The sequence below is a fragment of the Drosophila kikkawai genome, chromosome 2R (genome assembly GCF_030179895.1).
Source record: "Drosophila kikkawai strain 14028-0561.14 chromosome 2R, DkikHiC1v2, whole genome shotgun sequence".
In the NCBI taxonomy this organism is placed as follows: domain Eukaryota; kingdom Metazoa; phylum Arthropoda; class Insecta; order Diptera; family Drosophilidae; genus Drosophila; species Drosophila kikkawai.
Window position 1 is genome coordinate 16537913 of NC_091729.1, and position 20317 is coordinate 16558229.

At 43.7% G+C, this 20317-nt stretch overlaps 7 protein-coding genes across 7 annotated transcripts; 5 read left to right on the forward strand and 2 right to left on the reverse strand.

The window, feature by feature from the left end:
* The first annotated feature begins 371 nt into the window (after positions 1 to 371).
* On the forward strand, positions 372 to 844 carry LOC108070806 (larval cuticle protein 3). The gene is made up of 2 exons (XM_017161407.2): positions 372 to 416; positions 474 to 844. Exons 1-2 carry the CDS (start codon positions 405 to 407, stop codon positions 798 to 800), a joined length of 339 nt encoding a protein of 112 aa, XP_017016896.1. The 5' UTR covers positions 372 to 404; the 3' UTR covers positions 801 to 844.
* A 1231-nt stretch (positions 845 to 2075) lies between these two features.
* On the forward strand, positions 2076 to 2535 carry LOC108070808 (larval cuticle protein 4-like). The gene is made up of 2 exons (XM_017161409.2): positions 2076 to 2122; positions 2185 to 2535. Exons 1-2 carry the CDS (start codon positions 2111 to 2113, stop codon positions 2509 to 2511), a joined length of 339 nt encoding a protein of 112 aa, XP_017016898.1. The 5' UTR covers positions 2076 to 2110; the 3' UTR covers positions 2512 to 2535.
* Positions 2536 to 3188: 653 nt separating this feature from the next.
* Positions 3189 to 7336, reverse strand: Cyp4ad1 (Cytochrome P450 4ad1). The gene is made up of 9 exons (XM_017161354.3): positions 7123 to 7336; positions 5748 to 5857; positions 5398 to 5677; positions 4591 to 4660; positions 4398 to 4524; positions 4168 to 4329; positions 3863 to 4103; positions 3614 to 3796; positions 3189 to 3546 (listed from the first exon to the last, which is right to left on the reverse strand). Exons 1-9 carry the CDS (start codon positions 7286 to 7288, stop codon positions 3335 to 3337), a joined length of 1551 nt encoding a protein of 516 aa, XP_017016843.1. The 5' UTR covers positions 7289 to 7336; the 3' UTR covers positions 3189 to 3334.
* Positions 7337 to 8964: 1628 nt separating this feature from the next.
* Positions 8965 to 11621, forward strand: Cyp4e2 (Cytochrome P450 4e2). The gene is made up of 5 exons (XM_070284758.1): positions 8965 to 9160; positions 9597 to 9706; positions 9768 to 10117; positions 10178 to 10722; positions 10782 to 11621. Exons 1-5 carry the CDS (start codon positions 9001 to 9003, stop codon positions 11195 to 11197), a joined length of 1581 nt encoding a protein of 526 aa, XP_070140859.1. The 5' UTR covers positions 8965 to 9000; the 3' UTR covers positions 11198 to 11621.
* Positions 11622 to 11790: 169 nt separating this feature from the next.
* LOC108070790 (probable cytochrome P450 4e1) lies at positions 11791 to 14153 on the forward strand. Its single transcript, XM_017161389.3, has 6 exons — positions 11791 to 12003; positions 12399 to 12508; positions 12566 to 12915; positions 12973 to 13342; positions 13401 to 13575; positions 13631 to 14153. The coding sequence occupies exons 1-6, from the start codon at positions 11844 to 11846 to the stop codon at positions 14044 to 14046; spliced, it is 1581 nt and encodes a 526-aa protein (XP_017016878.3). The 5' UTR covers positions 11791 to 11843; the 3' UTR covers positions 14047 to 14153.
* Mal-A1 (Maltase A1) lies at positions 14078 to 16206 on the reverse strand. Its single transcript, XM_017161386.1, has 3 exons — positions 14866 to 16206; positions 14417 to 14612; positions 14078 to 14356 (listed from the first exon to the last, which is right to left on the reverse strand). The coding sequence occupies exons 1-3, from the start codon at positions 16193 to 16195 to the stop codon at positions 14149 to 14151; spliced, it is 1734 nt and encodes a 577-aa protein (XP_017016875.1). The 5' UTR covers positions 16196 to 16206; the 3' UTR covers positions 14078 to 14148.
* A 2056-nt stretch (positions 16207 to 18262) lies between these two features.
* Mal-A2 (Maltase A2) lies at positions 18263 to 20159 on the forward strand. Its single transcript, XM_017161388.3, has 3 exons — positions 18263 to 19800; positions 19860 to 19988; positions 20046 to 20159. The coding sequence occupies exons 1-3, from the start codon at positions 18287 to 18289 to the stop codon at positions 20116 to 20118; spliced, it is 1716 nt and encodes a 571-aa protein (XP_017016877.1). The 5' UTR covers positions 18263 to 18286; the 3' UTR covers positions 20119 to 20159.
* The last annotated feature ends 158 nt before the right edge of the window (positions 20160 to 20317 follow it).

Below are 20317 nucleotides of genomic sequence, written 5' to 3' on the forward strand. Positions count from 1 at the left end.
ATTCAAAGGAAATTGTATTTTACTTTAAATTAATAATACAAAACACAATTAATTATCTCATGAATTATTCGTCTTCTTTGAAGGCTTACAATTCCTTGAGGCTTATTAATTAATCAGTGTTCAACTTCTAGTTCAAAGTTCCTAAATCATAGCAAATTCCACAGCTAGTTGAAGAAAATTTTTTTAAGTGAACTAATTTGCATGCAACATATGCAAAATACACAATGTGCCAGACGACTTTTATTGCCCGCAGACGAAGCCAAATCATCTTGACTTCATTAGAGACGCATATTGCATCAGCCTTAGGTTTGGGATGGGTTCTAAAACATATATAAGCCGATATTTGCGAACATATTTTCATAAGTCTCTCAAGCTTTCTAGTCAGACAATCAAACCAAATCAAGATGTTCAAGATCGTAAGTATATCGAAAGGACCTATGGATATCACACCGCCTAATTCTGGATTATCCTAGCTGCTCGTCTGCTCCCTTGCCGCCCTGGTGGCCGCCGATGCCAATGTCGAGGTCAAAGAGCTGGTCAACGAAGTCAATCCCGATGGCTTTGTGTCCCGTTTGGCCTTAGACAACGGCGTGGCTGCCTCCTCCACCGGCGATGTGCACGGCAACATCGACGGTGTCTTTGAGTGGGTCTCCCCCGAGGGCGTCCATGTCCGAGTGGCCTACAAGGCCGATGAGAACGGATACCAGCCCCAGAGCGATCTGCTGCCCACTCCTCCCCCCATCCCAGAGGCCATCGTTCGTGCCATCGCCTGGATTCAGGCTAATCCCAGCAAGAACTAAGAGCCATGCCGCCAACGAGGACCCTGCACGACTTGGAACAGCTGTCTGGGGCTAGGATTACTCTCAGCTGCTGATTAGCACTTAGATTGTACTTAGAAGTTGTTATTGAAACTTTAAATAAATTATAATTTGCAAGCTTACATCTTGGTAATGAATTAGTATTAAATTATTAAAAAGGGTTGAAAGTTATAGGTTATATTCTGTTTGTGCAGTCTCGTTTACTAAAATTCGTAGCTTATATCGTAAGCTGGAATGAAATAAGCTTTATTTTTCTATTTTATTTATTTACTTTTATTAAAGTTTACTAAAATTCGTAGCTTATATCGTAAGTTGGAATGAAATAAGCTTTATTTTTCTATTTTATTTATTTACTTTTATTAAAGTTTATATAAACTTTGAAAAAGTACATTTCCTTTATTCTTTATATTTCTATAACAGCACAGGATTTAGTCCTGGAATATAGTCCTGGAATCTTTTCCTAGTCAGATTCGCACTCTTCAGACGAAAAAGAACTGCTAATTTGTTTACAAGTTAATGTTTTAGTTAAATACTATAAAAGCTTGTTATTCAGAAGCTAAAAAAAAAGTTAAAACTAGAAAACTCGGCTCGATCGATACGCAAGATTTAGTTCTTTAAACTCCAAAAAGTATGCTTATCAAATGGATTCCGAAGAAAGTTTGAAAGCCGCTCTTGATTCTTCTAATGAATATAGTTAGTAAACTTAACTTAACATTGCTTCTTATTCCGGTTATTCCAACCTAACATATTCCCAAACACAATAATGAGTTATTAATGCAACAAATTAATTAACAATTATATCAAATGTAAGCCAAAACGATAACAATTTTCTAAAAATAAAGGGAATAATTAAGGACCCTATGTTTGGTTCTAAGGCATACATCAGTTATTGTCTGGATAATAATCACAAGATAAGGCCACAAGTTACTTCAATCCACGACAGAAACAGGCTTTAAACTTTCCAGAAAGAGAGCTCGGCGCCTTGGGGTATCTTTTTAGAATAATTACGGTAGCAATTTGCATAGACCAGTGAAACAAAAAGATTGCAGCAGACGATTTTTATCGCCGGTGAGCGTGTCATTCGCAACCTGTCCGCAAAAGTCCAAAAGAGGCTTATGCTGGCCGAAATGTTAATTAAAAACGGGTTGCATCAGCTTCGGGTTTGGGCCTGGGCTTGGGCTCGGAACTGGGTCTGCGTTTGATGTGGCTTTGGGCTTATAAAAGGCGAGACTCGCTCCCGAATTGGTATCAGTCTCACGAGTTCTCTAGTCTGACAATCAAATCCAATCAGAATGTTCAAGATCGTAAGTATCCCGTGAGCAGCGGAAATACCTATGATCGATATTTAATCCTGGACTATCCGCAGCTGCTTATCTGTGCCCTCGCCGCCCTGGTGGTCGCCTATGAGGATCCCGCGGTCAAGGAGCTGGTCAACGATGTGAATGAGCATGGTTTTGTGAGCAAATTGGCTCTGGACAATGGCGTGGTCTCCTCGGCCACCGGCGATGTGCACGGCAACATCGATGGCGCCTTTGAGTGGGTTTCCCCCGAGGGCGAGCACGTCCGTGTGACCTACAAGGCCGACGAGAACGGATACCAGCCTCAGAGTGATCTGCTGCCCGTTGCTCCCCCAATCCCAGAGGCCATTGTCCGCGCCATCGCCTACATCCAGGCCCATCCCAGCAAGGAATAAGCCACTCGTTCGACCCAGGACTCTACTACGAAACGGAGGACTTGTCCTTCATACTTTAGAATTTAAACAGCATGCTGACTAAAAAAGTTGAACCATCAAGTTGATTAATAAATACGATGTTCTATTGCAAAAAATTTAATTGCTGCGACGTTTTTTCAAACAAATTGTGGGGACACTCTGATTTATTTGGGTTAAGGTAAAGCCATCTGTTCCAGCTTGTCACGCTTTGTCTGGATGATTTTTGATCGATGTGGTCCCGCAATGAACGGGTTTAATTAGTGATTCTTAGTGATTACCTGAACCTTTTGCTTCGTTAACCCGCCGAATAAACCTTTTTTTATTTATTGACATATTTGTTTTTGTCAGGCCAAAAGATTTCACTTCAAGGCCTGAAGGTGGTGCTCTTAAAAATAATTTCACTATTTGATCGAAAGTGATCTGCTACTGTTTTTTATTGCTTGCGAGAATTTAAGTGTCTTATGCAATAAAATAAAATCGAAACTGGTGATCTGATCCAAATGAAAATTAATTAGCAACGAATACGCAAACATATGCTAATTAATATTATTTGCCAAGTCAACTTTGGTAATTTGCGGGGAAATAATGATGTGAACTATGCAAAACTGGTTCTGGTTTGCCACCGAAATTAGATCTGTCTAGAATGCAAAACTAAAATGTTTAATTTAATTTTAAGAAATATTTCTAAGAATATTTCAATCGTAATATATATTTTTCTCGCTTTATTTCGTTCGTAATATATAGTTTAATAGCAAATTGTTGAACATCATTTATATTTGTAGTTTCATATACTTCTTCGCTGACTTTATCGCTTTTTCAGCCTGATCTGAATGCCATTTTCCGACTTGAGGGTAACCCGGATATTAAGTACCGGATCGTATTCACTTTGGGGTACACAATCAATACGGGAATGATCGTTGATTCCTGGCGGAAGTCCATCAACAGCGGGCAGGATCTCAAAGCGGCGCAATAATTGCGACAGCAGAGCCTTCATTTGGTACATGGCAAACTTTTCAGCTAAAAAATAAATCAAATTTAAAAATTAATTAGATTATTATAGATTTTAAATCAATAAAAAACTTACCAATACAACGCCTAGGTCCTGCGCTGAATGGAACACTCTTGAAGGCCTCGATTCCCTTATTTGTATTGACCTTTTCGAACCTTTCCGGCCGGAAAACACAAGGTTCATCAAAGTATTTCTCGTTGTAGCCCATGGCAATGAGGCACATAATCACCGTGGTTCGCTTGGCTATCTTGGTGCCATCTTAAAGAAGAAAATCTTTGATTTATAATAATTTTAAAGAATATGTATATATTCTGGTTGACTCACTAATATCGATAGGCTTGCGATTGGTGCGAGCAATCAAAGGCACTGAAGGATATAGACGCAGGGTTTCGCGGATGATCAGCTCCAGGTAGTACATCTGATCTAGACGACCCAGGTCCGCCTCTCCGGATAAGTCAGTGCCGAAGATGCGCTGCTGCTCCTCGAAGGCCTTACGCTGAATGTCAGGGTGCCGAGAGAGGGTGTAGAGAGTGAAGGATATGGCTGCGGCCACAGGATCATGACCCTAGTTTATGGATTAAGAATTTTCAAATATTTAATTTTTAAATTTCTTAAATTTCTTTACTTACGGTAAATATGAATGTGGATATTTCCTCGATAATCTCGCGTTCCTTGAGGGCTCGCCCATCGAGCTTGGCAGCCAGCAGGACATCGAGAAAGGGCTTGTTGAGCGACTCGCTCTTCTGAGCCGCGGTATCCTTGGCCAACTGGTGGCGACGTTGGGTGACAATCTAAGATTATCATGAAACACACAAATTAAAAGGCTCTACCAATAATTTCCCCCAAAGTTAAGACTTACCCGGTTTAGCTCACTCCTCAGCAAGGACAGAGCCTTGCGCTGCTTCATGTAGTAGGAGGTGAGCCTGAACAGGGCATCGAATCGCTTAACTATGCTAAAGGTACGCTCCTGCACCACATCGCACAGACTGAAAGTCAAAGAAAAATTATAGAACTTAATCCCACTGCCAGGACTCTGCTCCTGGCGAACTTACTCCTTGATGGCGCCATGCAAATCCGATGGCTCTCCGTTCAGCGAGCTACTGGCCTGGCCGGTGGCATTTTCTGTGGGAAATGGGTGGCGTTAGAAAGTCACTGGTTAAATCCGGCTAAATGAACCCGAACGAATCGCAAAAATTCTCAATAAATTACCACCGGTTAACAGGGAAATTCTTCAAATCATCCCGCGCTCTCCTCAGTATTCAAAAAAAGTATGTTGTAGCGAAGAGGGCAAGTACCTCCTCGACCACGAAACGAAACGAAACTTTTCCGCCCGCACAATCTGCGGCACTTGTAGCCATTTTCTATGCAATAAATCTTATTTATAAAACGTTCATAATAAATTACAAAAAATAAACGAGCGAAACGCCCGAAGTGCGAAACTCGGCCCCCGAAAAACGACAAGACAAATGTGTAAAGTTTCGCGGTCCTACACGGTTGAAAATACAATCTGTTAACCTTTGTAAAACCTTTGCAAAACATTATATATATTTTCTCTGTGGTTTAGGTAACTATTTTAAAGGAGCTTAGTTATATTTTTCTATCAAGAACTATCTATAACATTTAAATCAAGTTAAATGCTAGCTTCAAGAACACAAATCGGGTTCAAAACCTGAGGCACAAAATCATTTAGTCTTACCTTTAAGTTGGAATCATTTTTGTAAATATTTGATCTGTTAATTTAAAACTTAAAAACCTTTTCCCAGTGCATGCAAAACTTGTTTTACCAAAAGAATACGCTCAGGGCTCTTGTTCATCTGCGTGTAGCTACGGGTTCAATGAATGAATCGGCTCCTACTCACCGCACACAATATCCAGGGTGCACTTGGCCACCAGCTCCTGGGCGTCGAACATGACCTGGGCGTCGGCCAGCTTGTCCAGCTTCTGGGCAAACTCCTCGCCCGTGCGGTGGACCACCCGCAGGTAACCCTCGATGGCCGGACGCTCGAAGGCGGGCATATAGAGCTTCTGGTGCTTTAGCCAGCGGGCACCGGAACTGGTGAGCAGGCCGTCGCCCAGCCAGGGCCGCAGGAAGGAGTACAGGTGCTCCTTGTACAGCAACGATGAGCTCGACAGGATGTTCTGTCGGGGGCAAAACACAATAAGCTGGTTGGAGTGCAATTTCAAGGGTGGGGTCGTGGGGCACACTCACCTGGATTTCCGCCGGATCACTCAGCATCATGTGGTATTGCAAGAAGACCAGGGAGCGGAATCCCTGAAAGTCATATTTTCGACAATACTGAAGGACCTTCTTGGGGTACTCTGTGGGAAGAGATGGATTTGGTTAGCAACGCCCACTTTAATAACCAGACAGCAACTCCTCCACATTTGCAGAGCACTACAAAAGCTTGCCGTTTGACGAAAAATGCAATTTCAAGTTAACTTTCGGAAGTTGCAATCGACTGTAAAGCCCGGGCTAATGTCGCACATGTACTTATTAAGCCGAGCTACGGTTTTCTCAATTGTTTGCTTTCTTACCAAAGGACTTGAAAGTAACTTTGGGGCTGGGAAAGTTGGGCTGGGAAATTCCATTTAATTAATAGTCGCTCTGCGAGCAAAGCTGAGCGGTCTCTGGAGGCAAGTTGGCCCTTTTTGGAATTAGTTTTTGGACTCAGGATAACTTAATTTCATTGATAACCCTAATCAATTTTATTTAGTCTTTTTTAAGGGGGCAATAAAAATTAATTAATAATAAATATTAAATTAGAGATTAGGCTTTAAATATACAGTTATATTAAATTTTGGGCATTTAGCTTGTTAAAAGTCACATGAAAGCCTTTGCAAGATGACAACTAATATATTAAACTGTTTAATAATACCCTTTAGAAATTAGAAACAATAAAGCAATTGTCCCTTTTGGGGAAATAATTATACTTTTGTCCTTTTGTGACCTTTGTCCTGACATTACAAAACTGTAAACATTTCAATGTATGTAAAATGCAAAATACAAAACCTCTGTTGTCGACTTGGAAACTGCCCCCTAGGCCGACCTACGATTGCAATAAAATAATAACGAAAACACAATGTCCGCTTATGCTTTCCGGAGCCATCCAAGCATGGATGAAGTAAGGCCTCATCGAAATATATAGAGCACCATCGTTTTTCCCCTGGCCATGGCCATTGTGCATTTGAAATGATTACTTCGGACCCGTGAGGGGTGCGGGGTGGAATGGGACGTGGGGGGGGGGGAAACAAGACCGAATTTATTCAGCTGTGCAAAAAGAAAACTCTGGGGAAATGCGTTCAGAACCTGATGAAACTTGTAGCAAATATTACAATAAGTAAATCGGGGAATTGAGATGCACAACTCGAGATGAAATCCAAATGTGCAACTCGATGCCTGCGGGAATCGAATGCATTGAATCACAGCAAACATAAACATGAGTACTTATGCACATAAATTGAAACATGTTCTCGGTACAATGGATACCGCCCGGATGCATGGCTTCTGTGGGAGTCGATCAGACAAATGGCTTTTGTATCGAATTTTCAAGAGTTCATAAATATAGGCAGGGGCTAGTACTCACCGTCTGGCTTGAGGCCGAACTGAAACAAGTTCCCCACGAAGGGGTAAGGTGTGGGTCCCGGAATCATCTCCATTATCCCGGCCATGTGGTCTATGTAGTTGAAGATCTTCACGCCCTTGAACACCAAAATGGTGGCCAAAATAATGGCAATCGCTATCAGAAACATGGTGCCTCTCCAACTGTTCTTGTTCACAATTCTATCCCGACTGGCTTGGGGCCAGGAACTTAAGTAGATTATTATTGCTGGCCAGTTTCATAGCCGATAACCCCTTCGATAGCTTATCTAGCGCAACTTTTTGCATGTCTTTTTTGTGTTTGCGAATCGGCAATCGATACAAATAACATTATCAATCAGGCAATTAACATACCCTTTATGGCGTGTCGCCGCTGATAATTGATAAATGCAATTATACTGGGCTACTACTGCCTGCTACTACCTGACTCACACACAGGTAATGACGTGTGGGTCTAAAGGCTGTTTTAGTATCGCGAGGCGATAATTATTAATCAGCTTCTGATTAAACAATTCAACTTCTGATACATAGCAGCCAGCATAACTCTTTTTTTTAGATTGGGCTTTAAATCGATTAACTTTTGGCTAGTTTAAGCTCATTATTTTTAATATACATAATAAATTTATCATTAAATATAGAGAAGGGTCTTTTAATTTCAGTCAGAAGCTTGTAAAGTAGTGATGGAGTCATTTCCGACCCCATAAATCATATATAATATTGATCAGCATCAACGGCCGATTCGATCTAGCCATATCCGGCAGAAAGTAAAATTTTTTAATTTTTTGAAAATTTTATAAGGGGTTACATCATCAAAATTGTCGAAAATTGATAAAAATTTGAATTTTTTAAAACTTTAAATACAGTTTGCTAATATGTTAACCTAATCAAAATTTGCATAGATACGCTTTCTGAAATTAAATTAAGGCTTTTTTGGCCAAGTTATGAAATTTTTAAACTATGATTTCCCTCAAAAAATGTATAATTTTTACTCGATTTTTCATAATTTAAAAATTAACATAATTGAAGGAAATTTCTTAGCGATATAAATAAAGTTTTAATATATATAAATCTTAATTAATACTAATTAATTTCAATATCATAAAGAACTAATGAAAAGTATTTAAAGAAAAACACCATTAACATCAGAAAAGTTAAAAATAGTTAAGCGAAATAGTAACTACCACTAATTGATATTTACTATTTTTTATAATATTCCTTTTTTTACATTTGAAAATTGTGGTAAACCCATGTAGAATTCCCGTAGAGAGTACCTTTCTTCTGCTCAAAGAGAGCTTCTACATGCTGATAAGCTAAGAAAACTTATGATTATTTTGGGTCTTTCTCTTTTTAAAGCTCTTTTGCTGCTTCTCTTATCGTTCCAAAAGAGTAACAATTAAAAAAACTCAACTCTCTGTTGACATTATGTTTGTTTGCTTTATGCTTTATTTTATTATTTATTTTTTTCAAATGGTTTTCACAGCTTTGACCGGTATTTGGCTTATCAGCAAAATAATTAGGATGTAAGCAAGAGCAAATATTGTACTAGCATTAAAGTAAAGTCAGGGTGATATCAAATTATTGATTTAGTTTTTAAGATTTCCCAATTTTAACTAACTACTAACCCGTTAGAGAAAAAGAGTCGCATCTCTTCACAAAAACCTGATTTAAAAACGGCAAGTCACGCTGAAAGCACCAAAATATTTACTTGTATTTTGGGAGGCATTGTTATGGCAGAGATATGGGAAGTTAGCCAGAGAGTGTTCAAAGAGAGTACTGGCTGACATCGCTCGTATTTAAGCGGGGACTCAGCCCGAAAACCCTCTCATATTCCCAGAGACCCGCCAGCTGGGCGGTCACGATCGCTATGTGGTTCGTTTTGTATATTTTCCTGGCCCTGCCGCTGCTGGTGGTGGCTTATCTGGAGCTAAGTACCTTTCGCCGGCGTAGGGTACTGAGCAAGTTCAATGGCCCCACCGGTCTACCCATCGTCGGAAATGCCCACCAGATGGGCAAGAATCTCTCAGGTAAGTTCCGATCGAGAGAAAACGCCGAGGAAACACCCTTTCCGGAACGACCCATCTCGAATAGCGTTGTGACTGAGGTAACTGCGATTCAAACTGACTCAGAGGCAGCGCTATTCCAGTGAGGTCGTTCTGGGCCAGCCACTTTACAACCAGAATGAATGTGTGCTAACTGTCGGCTAATTGGGGCACTGCCATTTGAAGATACCGCAGCCAGACACTGGAGATTCGGAGATTATACAGAGATTTTGATTTGGGCGTTGCGCAACTTGGCCCTGTGCATTTACAAGCTGTGGAAAATGAAATGCAAGTGCCGTATCTCGGATACAGAAAATCGCGTGCCAAAACAAACATACCTTTGGCAGACGCTCTAGGCATACTGATACAGCTGATACGTGACTGGGCTAATAATGGGATTATTTTTCGCTCTGCTCTACAGAGATTCTCGACCAGATCTTCTCCTGGTGGCATGAGTACAACAAGGATAACTTTTGTTTCTGGATAGGAACCTACTCCAATCTGTTGATCACGAAACCCAAGTACCTGGAGGTGAGTTTGCACAGCAAAATCCGAGTGTCAGCATGATTAAACATTATTTCCTTATTTGTAGTACATACTCAGCAGTCAGACGCTTATCTCAAAGTCCGACATCTATAATCTGACACATCCCTGGCTGGGACTGGGCCTGCTGACCAGCACGGGCAGCAGGTGGCACAAGCACCGCAAGATGATCACCCCGGCCTTCCACTTCAACATTCTGCAGGACTTTCACGAGGTGATGAACGAGAACTCCAACAAGTTTGTCAAGGTGTTGAGGAAGGTGGCCGCCGGGGACAATATATTCGACTTCCAGGATCAGGCCCATTACCTGACCTTGGATGTTATCTGTGACACGGCCATGGGAGTGTCCATCAACGCCATGGAAAACCGAGACTCATCCATCGTGCAGGCTTTCAAGGAGTACGTTCTTTAGTTAATACAAGTTTTTTGTCATTGCTGACAGTTTTTCCCTTTCCACAGCATGTGCTACAACATCAACATGAGAGCTTTTCACCCCCTGAAGCGCAATGAGCTACTGTATCGATTGGCTCCGGATTATCCCGCTTACTGCAAGACCCTCAAGACCCTGCAAGACTTCACCAACGACATCATCGAGAAGCGCGTGGCGGCCCATAAATCGGGAGCCGTTAACAGCAACCAAGGCGATGAGTTCTCCCGCAAGAAGATGGCCTTCCTGGATACCCTACTCTCGTCCACGATCGATGGTCGCCCTCTGACTTCCCAAGATCTATACGAGGAGACCTCCACTTTCATGTTTGAGGGACACGATACCACCACCTCCGGAGTGGCCTTTGCAGTCTACCTGCTGTCCAGACATCCAGAAGAGCAGCGAAAACTATTTGAGGAGCAGCGCGAGGTAATGGGTGCTACTGGTCTGGAGCGAGATGCCACTTTCCAGGAAATCTCCCAGATGAAGTACTTAGATCTCTACATTAAGGAGGCTCAGCGTCTGTATCCCAGTGTGCCCTTCATAGGTCGCTTTACTGAGAAGGATTATGTGATTGGTAAGAGTTATTTATTAATTATTTCAAATCAAAATTTCCTAAGAATGTTTTCTGTTCAGAGGGCACACTCATTCCCAAGGGAACCACACTCAACTTGGGGCTGGTGGTGCTGGGCTATAATGAGGAGGTGTTCAAGGATCCGCACAAGTTCCGACCCGAGCGCTTTGAAGAGCAGAAACCAGGACCCTTTGAGTATGTGCCATTCAGTGCCGGTCCCCGGAACTGTATTGGCCAGAAGTTTGCTCTGCTCGAGATCAAGACTGTGGTGTCCAAGATCATTCGCAACTTTGAGGTGCTGCCCGCGCTGGATGAGCTGGTCTCCAAGGATGGCTATGTGAATACCACCCTGGGCAAGACGCCTGCCGAGAGGAAGAAGCTGGATGCTAATCGCCATAAATACGATCCCATTCTGTCCGCTGTGCTGACCCTTAAGTCAGAGAATGGACTTTTCATTCGCCTGAAGGAGAGGCACTAAAATTTTAAGAAATTTCTCACACTCTTTTGCGAGCTCTAAGCAAAATACTCTTTGTTAAGTTTACGCAGTCTGTGAGATCGGTGCTAGGAGCTGCTTAGTCGTCTCCCCACAAAAGCAATTATTAAGAAACTGTTAATCAGGGGAAGTGGAACAAATAATCAAATTAAAAACAAATGTTTATTAACATGTTTTACCAGGTAACGTAATATTATTAGGGTTTGAAATAAATATTAAAATCTTAATGATTACATTTTAAAATTTTAGATTTGTTATCAATCTTTGGTAGGGAATCATATTAAATTTATTAATAAAATTTAAAGAAATAAAAAGTGATCTTTAATAATTATATTTTGAAATTTTATATTTGTTTTTGATAATTTATAAAATAATTCTTAATAAAAAAACAAGAATTTCTAGCATGTAATTCTAAGATCTGTTTTATCTTCACAGCATAAAAATCAATTATTGCCAAGTCATGCTGAACAGATGGAATCTGTCCATAGGCTTCGCCAACATGTGTTAATGTCGTCACTCTCTGCGTGGAGCTGAGAACCCGACCGGTTGGTTGGAGTATTTAAGCGACGCACCGCTGCGCTCTGCAGTCAATTTGGATTCGCTCGCTGCACCAAACGGTTCGCTTTCGAAAATGTGGGTCGTGCTCTGCGCCTTCATCGCCCTGCCCCTGCTCTTGGCGGCGTATTTCGAGCTGGGATCAATGCGCCAGAAGCGAATGCTAAACCAGTTCCGGGGTCCCAGAATGCTGCCGGTGGTGGGCAACGCACATCAGATGGGCAAGACGCCCACAGGTGACTGCAGTTCGCGATTGTGCAATTAAAATCGTAGGAATCGCATTATGACTTGCGAATAAACTAATTAGGCGTGCGACCAAAGTTCATCTCCCGTCTAGATACCACGGCACCTTGGGTGTCTGATCACACAATGATAAGATTGGGACTTTGATCATAAAGTGGTGATTTTCGTGTGATTCTCGGGCATCAAAGGTTACTACAATGCGATTGAAATTGGGTATAATTACTTCGCCTCGCCCAGCACGCGTGCAAACTATCTAATTATAGGCATTGAGGACTTAATGACCTGATACAAGTGATATAAAGCTATAATGAAAGTGGCTGTCCCCTACAATTGATGGAATATATGTTTACCAATCAATTTATAAACAAAATTTGTCTTTTTTCCATAGAGATTCTTAATCGATTCTTTGGCTGGTGGAATGAATATGACAAGGGCAATTTTCGATACTGGATAGGTTACTACTCCAACATAATGGTTACCAGCCCCAAGTACATGGAGGTTAGCTTTGTCAATTTTTAGATACAAAATAATAGAGTTAAAATATTTGTCATCCAGTTTATACTCAGCAGTCAGACTCTAATATCAAAGTCAGATGTGTATGACCTAACACATCCTTGGCTGGGATTGGGACTTCTAACCAGTACAGGCAGCAAATGGCACAAGCATCGCAAGATGATTACCCCGGCCTTTCACTTCAACATCCTGCAGGATTTTCACGAAGTGATGAACGAGAATTCAAGCAAGTTCATCGAGCACCTGAGATCCCTCGCCACTGGAGACAACATCTTTGATTTCCAGGATGAAACCCACTACCTAACTCTGGATGTTATTTGCGACACTGCCATGGGTGTGTCCATCAACGCCATGGAAAACCGAAGCTCAGCTGTAGTTCAGGCTTTCAAAGAGTATGTATAACATACATTTTTTGTTTGTATTTATTTTAACTTTAATTTACCTTGCAGCATAACTTATAATATCAAAATGAGGGCCTTTAGTCCCTGGAAGCGCAATAACCTGCTCTATCGATTAGCTCCCGAATATCCAAAATATTGCCGAACTCTAAAGACTCTGCAGGATTTTACCAATGAAATTATAGAAAAGCGAATTGAAGCTCGAAACTCAGGCGTTGAGTCCAAAATTCAAGGAGATGAATTCTCTCGCAAGAAGATGGCCTTTCTGGATACTCTGCTTTCGTCTACTGTTGATGGACGACCTCTTACTTCTCAAGAGCTTTATGAAGAGGTCTCCACATTTATGTTTGAAGGACACGACACAACCACCTCTGGAGTGGGCTTTGCGGTCTATCTGCTCTCCAGACATCCAGAAGAACAGGTGAACTAATTATCTAACTAATTAATAATTACCATATATTATTCAAATTTTAATGCAGCAAAAATTATTCGAAGAACAATGCGAAGTGATGGGCGATTCTGGGCTTGGTAGCGATGCCACCTTCCAGGAAATCTCTCAAATGAAATACCTAGATCTCTTTATCAAGGAATCCCAACGTCTTTATCCCAGTGTGCCATTTATTGGCCGCTTCACAGAAAAGGATTATATGATAGGTAAGTATTTCAAAGACCACAATAACTTATTTAACAAGGAATAATCCTTTTGCAGATGGTGAATTGGTACCGAAAGGCACTACCCTAAATCTGGGTCTACTGATGTTGGGCTACAATGATCGTGTCTTTAAGGATCCCCATAGATTCCGACCCGAGCGCTTCGAGGAGCAGAAGCCAGGACCCTTCGAGTATGTGCCCTTCAGTGCTGGTCCCCGTAACTGTATTGGCCAGAAGTTTGCCCTGCTGGAGATCAAGACTGTGGTATCCAAGATTGTTCGTAACTTCCAAGTTCTGCCTGCCCTGGATGAGCTTGTGTCGAAGGATGGCTACATAAGTACTACTCTGGGCCTTCCTCCGGCAGAGAAGGCCAAACGCGATGCTCACATCCACAAATACGATCCAATTTTATCCGCTTCCATGACTTTAAAGTCGGAGAACGGTCTACACCTGCGCTTAAAGCAGAGGCTTTAGGCGGAATCGCACTGCCTACTTTCAGGCCAAATATTTTTATAAAATTTTAATTTTTACATAGGCAATATACACTTTGCATTTCGTCAAATAAAATTAACCTAACTAGACCTTCACAAGCACGGTGCCCACATAGGGATTGGCCACGAACTGCGATGGAGTGACTACATCCCCATCGATGTACTGCGAGCTCAGGGAAGTGGTGATCACTTCCGCCTGGCTGCCCAGACTGTAGTACTTGGTCAGGTCTAGGGTCTTCGCAGTGCCGCCCAAGTTGAGGACGATCACATAGAGATCGCTGCCAGTCTCTTGGCTGCAAAGATATATACATCTTTCATAACCTGATTCGATTAGTATTCCTCGCTTTACTTACCGCGAATAAACAATCACATCGTCATCCACAGCTTGGATATCTAGTCCTCCCTTGCGGAAGGATGGCTCCTTGCGAACCTGCACCAGTTTCTTGAAAATCTGCAGGTGAGAACGAGGAGCTCGCAGCTGTTGCAGGGCATTGTTGGTCTTGTAGTCATCGGCCACTGGCAGCCAGGTGTGATCGGCACTGGTGAAGCCTGATAAGAATATTAAGTTATCTGTTGGTTATCTTCAATTCATACTCTTTAACCTCTTGAGGTTATGCCTAATCAGTTAAGGTACTCTATCTGCCATTGTTTTGGTATTTGCTTGTTTAAGTTTTATAACAAACTTAATCAGAGTATGACAAATCACACATATCGGAATATACACTATCAATGTCAAAATAACCCACTTAATTGATTACCTATACATATTCTTTAAAAGACTGTAGGGCATGCTATGACTCACCTGCTTGAGGAGAGGCGTCCCACTGGTAGGGCGTCCTCTCCGGATCCCTCGTTCGGTCGTAGTAGATGTCCGGGTTCGAATTGCACGCATTGGGGTCCACAGTGTCCTCCCAGCTGATCCATACATCGGTCATGCCTATCTCCTCGCCGTTGAAGGTGACCGCGTGTCCTGGCAGCGTCTGCAGCAGGATGTTGATTAAATCCGTACGCTGGACACCAAAACGGGAGGCCACTCGCTTGTTGTCATGGTTTCCCAGCACCCAGTTGGCGTAGACGCCCGCCGGCATTGCATTCATCCACTTCTTGATGTGATCCACATAGTCGCCGGCCGTCGAGGCGTTGTTGATGCTCGAGAGGAAGTCAAAGTTGAAGGGGATGTGCGAGCCGTTCCTTACTCCATTGCCGTAGTACAAGATGATGTTATCAAAGCTGGTATAGGCCTCAGTCATCAGGAGGCGCTGGTCGCCGCCATGCTCCTCATGGAACTCGTCCACCACCTCGCGCCACTGGTACACCATGTCGAGGGTCTCTGGCTGATCCTGCGTGTAGATGTGCTGCGTCCAGCAATGGTCGTCCGGATCCGGGCAGCTGACAGAGTCGTTGGTGAGAGGTTCATCCGGATACTCGTTATAGCGGTCGAGATCCACCTCGAAGAGATAGGGCACCGCGTCAATACGGAAGCCGGAGACGCCCTTGGCCAGCCAAAAGCGAATCACGTTCTTCATCTCGTTGACCACGGCGGGATTACGGTAGTTGAGATCAGGCTGCTGGATGGCGAACTGGTGGAGATAGTACTGCTGACGCACATCGTTCCACTCCCATGCGCTGTAGCGGAACTCTGAGTTCCAGTTGCTCGGCGGCTCCCGCTCGCCAGTCTCATTGTTCACCTTGCCGTCGTGCCAGATGTAATAGTCCTTGTAGGTGGGATCGCTGTCCACGGACTTGGTGAACCATTCATTCTGGTCGCTGGAGTGGTTCGGCACAAAGTCCAGGATGATCTTAATGCCCACCTCCTTGGCCTTGGCAATCATGCGCTCAAAGTCCTCCATGGTACCGTACTCCGGCTGGATGGTGTAGAAGTCCGAGATGTCGTAGCCAAAGTCCACCATTGGGGACTTGAAGATGGGCGACAGCCAGGTGCCCGTAAACCCGATGTCCTTAAGGTACTGCAGCTTCTCTGTGACTCCATTGAGATCTCCGATGCCGTCGCCATCGGAGTCGCGGAAGGAGCGCGGATAGATCTGGTAGTAGTTGCCGCTCTCCCACCACTCGGTGGCTCCCACCAGGCCCACGACGGCCAGGAGCAGGCATGCAGCTGATTCCGGTCGCATTTTGTTCGAATTTGTTCGCTGTGGAGAGCCGTCAGCTGGCTTTTATACTGCTCGATAAGCCGGCTCCTATCGAGATCTGACCCACTTGAAGTGGCCATTTCAATTGCTGTCCAAACACACTGCTCGTGGGTTCTCAGGGTGTTAAGTTTTTCGCACCCAAATTGTCATTGTTTTCGCCCTGCCCAGCGAAGCTTTACGTAAAGCGATTAACCCGCTCTCGACACAGCCCCTTGATTGCTGGAAAATAACCTATTGAGTATCTTCCTGAAGAGCCCCCCCTGGTATGTTATGGTAGGGGGTTTAAGTGGTCAGTTAGTCAGTTGATAGGAAGGGAAAAACAGCAAAAATCCCCCTTCTTCAGCTGCAGGCAAAAACAAGCCACAGTGAGCTGAAAAACTGTGATTAATAAATACGAACACTCGACGGTGGAAATATTCTCTCCCCCAGATAACCTTGTCGCAGTTCTCTGGGCCATTTCAAACGTGACAAAACATAATCATTTGCTGCGAGCATTGCAGCTAAAATTATTGTTATTATCAGAGTCATCTGAGTTTTTTTCACTTGATAAGTTACGTTTTAAAAGCTAACTTTTGAAGTAATTCATCGGCGAGCTAAAAGACATTAGGGAAGTGTTTGTTATTTGTAAAGTTCTTGGAACAGATACGAGCTTGGTGTATAGTTTAAGAGATAACTGGGGTAATTAAGGCGATACAATCATATTGATTTTTAACAGATATCTTATCATTAAGGGGCTACAGTGTCAAGAAGTTTATTTGCTGCTCAGGTATTTCCTTGTTTGTTTATAAAAATCAGAAATTAGATACTAAAAGCTTAGTGTAGTTAATGTATTTAATAGTCTAAATCAGCTTACGTATAGATTTTCGAATTATTCTTAAAGTTTCATGACCTTTAACAACTTAAATTCTGAAATTCTTTAAGGGCAAAACCCGCAGCGAACTAACTTAATTGAAATCTGTATAAGTGAGCAATCCGGGCCAATATCGATTTGATTGGTGTTAGCTAACATCAGTTGAATTCTTTGGAAGGATATATTGATTTATGGCAGTCGCCACCTCGGGATGCTGGCACCTGAGGGGGCGCAGTTCACCTCTCCCTCCTCCCCGCAGGTGTGCAGGCGAGTAAGGATTTTAATTGAATTAAAACCACTTCGAGTGGATTGCCCCGGGCGGTGTAATGAGTAAGTGTAATTGAACGAGTGCAGTGCGAAAACACTGCCGATGCCCCCTCATGTTTCGGCTGGAGCGGACTCGAGGATATTGCAGGGATTCTCTTATTTGAATTCGCGTTTCGCTCCGGGGATGCAAGCTGGGCTGCGGCAGTAGCGGCTAATTAGGTGTGTTTGCGGAAATGTACACCCCATCATCCTCCTCCTTTGCCTCCGGCGCGGGAACTAATTTATTTAAAAGCAAATGTACAAGTCAAATTTATTTTGAGAGACAGCAGTGACGCAGGTCGTCGACGGACGCCAGAGATGCAGACTGGTGGCATAATTAATGCAAAGTCAAATGTAGGGATATTAAGGATAACGGAATACGGGAAGAGGTTACTTACTTTTAACCTTTATAATTAGAAGCTTGAAATGTATAAATTATACTCAACTGCGTTGCAAGCTGCTATACAAAATATTGTACCCTACCAGGCAATAAATATAGATTAGATTGACATCAACAAATTAATAAATTAATATTTTATCAAGTTCAACTTGAAATTGATTTCTTTTCCCCCTAAACAAACTTTGTTGAATAAAGTTCAAGCATTTATGCCTGTTATCGATATTGATTCACTGTGGAAGAATCTCGGGACAGCTTATTCCTGTGGCAGTTGTATTTAACATTTTTATGGCAATTTTACGACATTTCGCGCTTTAGTGGAATATCCAATAAAAGGAGAGCCAAAGGCAGAACGGGAAAAAGCCCAGAGCCAGCGGTTATTTAATCTAGCAAATATGCGATAAAACACTGACAGATTACCAGTCGGTCGAAGCAATTGCGCCTTATCGCCTCGTCAATCGCTACACGGCCGGCAATTGTTATTAGCAAATTGAGTTTGGCCCATTCAAACGCTATCGAAATGCCGCAGTGGGCACATCTTGGCCTCGGCCTCTGCCTGGCTCTCCTTCTCCTGGCTGGCACCGCCCCGGCGGGTGGCGCGGACATCGATTGGTGGGAAAACGCCTCGCTCTACCAGATATATCCGCGCTCCTTCCAGGACAGCGATGGCGACGGCATTGGGGACCTAAAAGGCATCACCTCGCGGCTGAGTTATCTCAAGGAAATCGGCATCACGGCCACCTGGCTGTCGCCCATCTTCACCTCGCCCATGTCGGATTTTGGCTATGACATCTCTAACTTCTACGATATCGACCCCATCTTCGGCACCCTCGCAGACTTTGATGAATTAATTACGGAGGCCAAGTCGCTGGGCGTGAAGATCATTCTGGACTTTGTCCCCAACCATTCGAGCGATGAGAATGAGTGGTTTGCCAAGTCGGTGAACCGTGAGGATGGTTACGACGACTTCTACGTGTGGGATGATGGAAAACTGAACTCGGAAACCGGCGAGAGGGAGGCACCTTCCAACTGGGTTAGCGTGTTCGGTGGACCCATGTGGACATGGAACGAGCAGCGGCAGCAGTACTTCCTGCATCAGTTCCAGGATAAGCAGCCAGATCTCAACTTCACCAATCCCATGGTCAGGGAGCACATGCTGGACGTGCTCAAGTTCTGGCTGGATCGCGGCGTGGATGGCTTCCGGATCGATGCCGTTCCCCATATCTACGAGTACCGCTTTGCGAATGGCTCCTATCCGGACGAGCCCATCAGTGGGTGGAGCAGTGACCCAGAGGCCTACGACTACCACGATCACATCTATACCAAGGATCAGCCAGCCACTGTGGATCTGATGTACGAGTGGCGTGCTTTCCTGGACGCCTATCGGGCGGAGAACGGCGGAGACTCGAGGGTGCTCCTGGCCGAAGCCTACTCCTCGGTGGAAACACTGAGTGCCTACTTCGGGAACAGCACGCATGAGGGCACACAGCTGCCCATGAACTTCCAGCTGATGTACCTCAGTGGCTACTCCACTGCCAGGGATGTGGTCGGCTCCATCGACTACTGGATGAACACCATGTGGAAGGAGCACCAAACGGCCAACTGGGTGGTGGGAAACCATGACAACGACCGCGTGGCCAATCGCATGGGAGCCCACAAAGTGGATCTGCTGAATGTGATTGTGAATGCCCTGCCAGGAGCCTCCGTCACCTATTATGGCGAGGAGATCGGCATGTCCAATGTGGATGTGCAGTGCACCGGAGACGATTGCGAGCATAGGGATGCAGAGCGTACGCCCATGCAATGGAATTCGGAGAAGAATGCTGGTTTCTCTCCGGGGGATTCAACCTGGTTGCCCCTAAGTCCGGATTACGAGAGGTACAACGTGCAATCGGAGCGTCGGGTTTCTCGATCTTCCCTGAACATTTTCAAGGGTCTGCAAGAGCTCAAGAGTAGCTCCGCCTTCTTGGCTTTCAAGGAGGAGGGAGGCTTCTCTTACGAAGCGGTCACGGAGCAGGTTCTTCAGATTATACGGTAGGAGTTTGAAGTTCTTTACTTAAATTTAGAAAATTATTTTACCCCTCTTTCTTTAGCACCAACAAGCACAGCGAGGAGTACCGAATTCTGGTCAACATGGGCAACAACATGGAGTTGATCGATGGCCTTGGCACCAAGACCTACGAGTATGTCCTGGTCACGGCCTACTCCACTCACTATGCCGGGTAAGACTCTTTTTATATAAAACCTTATATCCATTTCTTAATCGAATTTATACCTAGGCAAACTGTCAATCTGAATGAGAGAATCATTCTCATGCCCCACGAAGCCATTGTCTTGCGCTGGCTGGCGTGATGTACCAATACAAATAAAATGCATAAAGACTTTAAAAATAATTCCTTCCTTGTTTGCTCTTAATCTTAAATACCAACTACCTTGGGGACCCCCATAAAGATAGGGCCGCCCCACAAAGTTTGTCAGCCACTGGACGCATGTGAACGCCAATGTGAACTTTGAGTGCCAATTACCTAAATCTTGATTGTAATACCACTTA

Excerpts from the sequence above, each read along its gene's own strand:
- Mal-A2 (XM_017161388.3), top strand. The coding sequence starts at position 18,287 with ATGCCGCAGTGGGCACATCTTGGCCTCGGCCTCTGCCTGGCTCTCCTT. Across the intron at positions 19,801-19,859 it reads CAGGTTCTTCAGATTATACG|CACCAACAAGCACAGCGAGG; the intron begins GTAGGAGTTTGA and ends CTCTTTCTTTAG. Across the intron at positions 19,989-20,045 it reads TACTCCACTCACTATGCCGG|GCAAACTGTCAATCTGAATG; the intron begins GTAAGACTCTTT and ends ATTTATACCTAG.
- LOC108070790 (XM_017161389.3), top strand. The coding sequence starts at position 11,844 with ATGTGGGTCGTGCTCTGCGCCTTCATCGCCCTGCCCCTGCTCTTGGCG. Across the intron at positions 12,509-12,565 it reads CCAGCCCCAAGTACATGGAG|TTTATACTCAGCAGTCAGAC; the intron begins GTTAGCTTTGTC and ends TTTGTCATCCAG. Across the intron at positions 12,916-12,972 it reads GTAGTTCAGGCTTTCAAAGA|CATAACTTATAATATCAAAA; the intron begins GTATGTATAACA and ends TTTACCTTGCAG.
- Cyp4ad1 (XM_017161354.3), bottom strand. The coding sequence starts at position 7,288 with ATGTTTCTGATAGCGATTGCCATTATTTTGGCCACCATTTTGGTGTTC. Across the intron at positions 4,525-4,590 it reads TTGCATGGCGCCATCAAGGA|TCTGTGCGATGTGGTGCAGG; the intron begins GTAAGTTCGCCA and ends TTTGACTTTCAG. Across the intron at positions 3,547-3,613 it reads AGGACCTAGGCGTTGTATTG|CTGAAAAGTTTGCCATGTAC; the intron begins GTAAGTTTTTTA and ends TTTATTTTTTAG.
- Cyp4e2 (XM_070284758.1), top strand. The coding sequence starts at position 9,001 with ATGTGGTTCGTTTTGTATATTTTCCTGGCCCTGCCGCTGCTGGTGGTG. Across the intron at positions 9,707-9,767 it reads CGAAACCCAAGTACCTGGAG|TACATACTCAGCAGTCAGAC; the intron begins GTGAGTTTGCAC and ends CCTTATTTGTAG. Across the intron at positions 10,723-10,781 it reads TGAGAAGGATTATGTGATTG|AGGGCACACTCATTCCCAAG; the intron begins GTAAGAGTTATT and ends TTTTCTGTTCAG.
- Mal-A1 (XM_017161386.1), bottom strand. The coding sequence starts at position 16,195 with ATGCGACCGGAATCAGCTGCATGCCTGCTCCTGGCCGTCGTGGGCCTG. Across the intron at positions 14,613-14,865 it reads GGACGCCTCTCCTCAAGCAG|GCTTCACCAGTGCCGATCAC; the intron begins GTGAGTCATAGC and ends TATTCTTATCAG. Across the intron at positions 14,357-14,416 it reads GATGTGATTGTTTATTCGCG|CCAAGAGACTGGCAGCGATC; the intron begins GTAAGTAAAGCG and ends ATATCTTTGCAG.